The sequence below is a fragment of the Pistacia vera genome, unplaced genomic scaffold (assembly GCF_008641045.1).
Source record: "Pistacia vera cultivar Batoury unplaced genomic scaffold, PisVer_v2 Contig11, whole genome shotgun sequence".
In the NCBI taxonomy this organism is placed as follows: Eukaryota; Viridiplantae; Streptophyta; class Magnoliopsida; order Sapindales; family Anacardiaceae; genus Pistacia; species Pistacia vera.
In genome coordinates, this window is record NW_022195137.1 from 1,591,683 (window position 1) to 1,596,677 (window position 4,995).

The window sequence follows — 4,995 nt, forward strand, 5'->3', positions numbered from 1 at the left end:
GGATCAGACCCCCCTTCCGTACAGGTAGATTTTTATGTCTACAGTCACTAGAGTTTTTACTTGACCAATAGTTTCAGGATTCTGGGAGATTAGTTGAAGTGCATATAAACTGACTCGAGCATCCCGCACTTCAACTAATCCCCCTATTAGCACTTGAAGAGAAATTCGAACTCAAGACCTCTTGAGTAATATATCAAAAAATCTTTATCAAATCGCTTAGCCACCCAGAGGTAGTGAAATGTGTATTATAAATTGATGATTATAATTGCATTATTGTTCCCTCTAGTGAGGTTTTTAAAATAGCCCCAAAATATATTTAGGTCAAGGGTTTTAATTGTCTATCCTTTCCATCTAAATTGAATGGTCATTTTCACATCCTTATTACGAGTATTTTACTGATTTTATTGTAGTACATTGCTGTAACGACACATTAACGTGAAATTTGTAAACTAAAAATGTAAAACTTTTAATATATAGTTTTATATGGATGTATTATAATCAAGGCCGTATTTTACATACATAATCGACGTTTAGAAGAAATGAAGAGCTGAAAAATAATATGTACATATTCAAGGGTCAATTAGACCTTTACTAAAATCCAGTGACAGAAAAGCAGGAGAAATTCATCTGTCACAAGTTTAGGCATTCGAGCATGGCCAACAAAATCATAGTCATAGCATTCCCTATTTAAACCATACCTTGTACCCTCATTGATTTTGTATAATAATTTCAGCTTTCATAAAATCTCTTTAAATTTCCATATTTTGGTGTGCCATGAGGCCCATGACTGCCACATCCTTCTGTCCTAACGGTTGGGAGACACAAAATAAGCCCAGGAGACATCTAAATCTTGGCTAAAACAATAACCAATATTGGCTTCCAAAATTCTGAAAAATATGACCACTGTTATTCACTTTGAAATAAAATTTGCTCCTTGTTTCCTTAGCAGGAGTTTTGTGGGGTTCTGAATATGAAGCCACAAACTCATCATCATGGGGAAAGAATGACCAAGAAAGTACTAAAACAAATTTGATCATTACTGTCAAACTCCTAACATCAAACTGCTAGAAAGGAAGTAAGAAGTGTAACTTCAAAACAAAGCTAACGGTCAAACATTTCTAAGAGTTGGAACCTTTACAGGCAATGACGGTGCAACCATGAATTGAAGTCATATGCCGAAGAAGCAATGCATTCGGTCATTATCAAACTGACTATAATCCTTTTCTGTTCATAAAGATCCTATCAGAGCGCCTTCCACTTTTAATATGTCATTAACTAGATCAAAATCATTTTCGACGAGTCCAGAAGAAGTGATGACATTTCCTTCATCGGGTTTGGGTGGAGACTAAAGGTCTTGAGCGACCAATTTAGTAGGACAACTGAAAAGATAAAGAAGTATCTTTAATTTCTTAATGCTCATTTCAAGTTCAAAGTACCATTTACAAATAAGAATCCCTTTTTAACTTATTATAGTGTGGCAAAAAAATAGTTGTAATTTCTTATACTGAAGCATTTCCTGAACTTTTTATCTGAATCCCAGTTATGAATAAGACTAAAGAGGAGTAGCATGTCCATGTTCATTCATTCTAAGGACCTGAAGTGATGTTTCATTATGGAAAAAAGAAGATGAGAAAAGAAAGGTAATGAATGTTTTTTTTTTTTTTTTTTGGGTAAGATTTAGCATTATTTTCCTGAACTTTATCATTATTTTTTATTTCTTTGGAAAAAACAATAATAAAGAAAAGAACTTTATCATATCCTTCTAATATGTCAAGCCAACTAGGAGACTGCATATGTATATCCTCAATGGACCCTACTGGTGGAAATTCAGCTTCAGAAAGTGAAATTGTCATTAGAAACTCCATGTGTTTTCACGTTTTTTGCTTCCTTAGGTGTAAAGGAAACAAAAATGCACTGTTACCCCACATTGTAATGGCCAAGAACTGAAGTGGGAATTGTTGGTAATCATTTATATTGTGCTCTATAAATTGCTCTCTCACTCCCTTCATAACACAACCACCAACGAGGCCTTTAAGAAACTCTACAGTTAACAGTTGATACTTCGATGGCTGATTTTCGACAGCATATGCAGAGTTTCAGGCCTTGTCAACCTTTCTCAGAGATAGATATGAACATGGAAATGTTTAAGCAGTTTGCAGAGCTAAAGCCAAGCATGTTGGACAATTTCAACATTCCAAACTTCTCATTAGAAACTCCTTTGGTCCACCAGCAACTCGAGTTTCCAGCAAACTGTAACCATAACAATCTTTTTACTAATTTTCACACTGCAGAAAGCCTCATTACAATGCCAGTTGTTCAAAACATAACAGCAAATTTAGATGTTTTCCATGAAAACAAGCAAAGAGAAGCGCCAGAACAATCAACTAGTATCTCCAAGAACATTTCTACTTCAGCTTCAACAGCTGGCTTTGAAGGAGACACCAACAGAAAAAGAAAAAATGTGTGTTCAATTGTTTCTTGTACTACTTGTTCTGTTTTGTTTCTTTTTATTCTATTAACATTTGAACTGTCTCGATACAAAAAAATGCTTCATCGGTATTTCGGTATTATCATTCTCAGAGATTAGGAAAAGGGAAGAAAGTCAGCAGCGATGAAAAAGAGGATGAGAAAGCAGAGGAAGTTATTCATGTTAGAGCAAAAAGAGGTCAAGCCACTGATAGTCACAGCATAGCAGAAAGGGTATATATTATATATATTTGCATCAAAATTAATTATGTGGAATGTTTAAGTATCATGACTTGAAGAGCTGAACCATAATAATGTTCTTTTGGGTACCAGGTGAGAAGAGAAAAGATCAACAAGAAAATGAGGTGCTTGCAAGACCTTGTTCCTGGATGTCACAAGGTGGACCAGTTTTTCTATATTCTTTTCAGATGTATTGTTTATAAGATTATATTGTTCATGCATGCATGTTATTATATGTATATAAGTAACCTTATGATTTTTCAATCTGCAGACCATGGGAATGGCAGGGATGTTAGAGGAAATAATAAATTATGTCCATTCATTGCAGAATCAAGTTGAGGTAAGTGATATGCTATATGCATCTTTGTGTTTTCACCTCAATAGTTATTATAAGAACAATTTTGAACTAAATTTCTCTCTTTTTCTTTTTCTTCCCAAATTCAGTTTCTCTCCATGGAGCTTGCTGCTGCTTGTTCTTCTCATGACTTGAACTTTGAAGCTGAATCTAGCAAAAAGGCTCAGGTGATTCTTCAATAACATCTGGAAAATCCATGTTTAAATTACCAGTACCTATAAAAAACAAGTGGTGAATTGCAATTATGTCTGCATGTAAGAAGCAATCTGAATACTGTGTGTATGCAGATATTTTCGCATTCGCGCGCAGAGTTACGTGAAAATAATTGCAACTGTATGCATCAATGCATGTGTATGTGTATGTGTATGTATGTAAAAGAATGATGTTGAATATTTAATGCTTCAGGGAACCAATTCACATGAGTCACAAGAGATGGAGAAATGGGCAAGAGAAGCATATGGAGAGTACACTTGCTTCCACTCAACATGGTCCCTTTGACTCTACTTTTGGCCCATATTCTCCCCATTGCTATACTCAAAGCACATGTATATGCTTCGAATGCCTCTTTGAGGCAAATCAAATCTGTTTCCGATTTCGTTGCAAATGTTCCAAATATATATGCATTGCATCACAAAGGGTTGAGAAGTAAAGTACAAAAGCCTTTATTCCTATTTTTTTGGTCCAGTTTAAGGTCTAATTTCTCCTTAGTATATGACTTCATAATTATCTCTTTGATTTGAAGCATCCTATATGTATTTGATGCTAGCATGTCATCTAGACCCGTTAATCAGAAAATGGCTTTGATGGGACTTGGCTTCATGTATTGCTTGTATTCTCAAATTTTATGATTTGGAATTTTGCATATGGACCACTTATTCATACTGCGCATTTCGTCAAACACTTGCATGTGCTTCATGGTTTTCTTGGTTTTCAAGAGAGAGACGGGAAAGGAGATTTCCCAACTGTTTACAGAATCCAATTATCAATGAATGGATCTGTTCATAATGACATTTTACTAGTCATTTAGCCTTATCATTTACCGCAACAAATATATGCAGACAGACTTAAAATGATCAATCTCAATCAATAGTAATATCCCCTGCAAAATTTATCATTGGAACAAGCAAATCACAGCAATCACAGCTGTCCAAAACCAAAAGGAATCAACCTTATCACCAATTATTTTATCCTTTTGCTCTTGGCTAACTAGCACAAAAGTTGATTAGGAGAACCATCACCTTTCAATCAATTGCTTCAACATAAAGCCTCTATAATGTCTAAGTTTTAGTACCTCTATAATGTCTAAGTTTTAGCAACATCAAGTTTACCAGTAACCTTTCAAACTATCAATGGCTTCCACCAACTGAAAGCCCCGGATTGTATTGAAGAAACAATCAGCTTTAACATACAATTATGCAGAAACGATAAATGCAAACCAACCATAAGAGGATTAGCCATATGGGTTCCACAAACATATAGATAAATAAAATCTCATAGTGTTTGCCAATTCAAATGGTGAATGATTGAAAGTATGCAAATACATAAATATTTCGTGGTGGATTAAATAAAAATATGCAAATTTTCAGATGCATTGCATTTGAAGCTACAGGATTGAGAGGAGGACAACTTGAATGGGCCATATTTGGTTCACTAGAGGATAGAACAGTATGGGTTCTCAAATTTCTAAATGACAAAGAACTATGATAAGGCTTCTACAATCTACTCTCCTTTTCTTTGACTCCTTTTTGACAATACTCTATTGCCTTTTTGTGAGTGCATGCACAAAGAGAAAAATAATTAACCCCTTTGCGGACAACATCTTCATTGATTAACTAAGGTTTGATAGACAAGAATTACCATGAACGCTATCTGGTTTGAGGATTTACAGCCACATGTTTTTAGTCCAAACTCCATTTATGGATCTTCAAATATAA

The 4,995-nt window shown here is 34.8% G+C and overlaps 1 protein-coding gene across 1 annotated transcript; it reads left to right on the forward strand.

Annotated features, from left to right (window-relative positions):
* The first annotated feature begins 1,965 nt into the window (after positions 1–1,965).
* On the forward strand, positions 1,966–3,870 carry LOC116139356 (transcription factor bHLH75-like). Its single transcript, XM_031425037.1, has 6 exons — positions 1,966–2,461; positions 2,581–2,700; positions 2,800–2,865; positions 2,978–3,046; positions 3,151–3,228; positions 3,467–3,870. Exons 1-6 carry the CDS (start codon positions 2,066–2,068, stop codon positions 3,557–3,559), a joined length of 822 nt encoding a protein of 273 aa, XP_031280897.1. The 5' UTR covers positions 1,966–2,065; the 3' UTR covers positions 3,560–3,870.
* Positions 3,871–4,995: the final 1,125 nt, after the last annotated feature.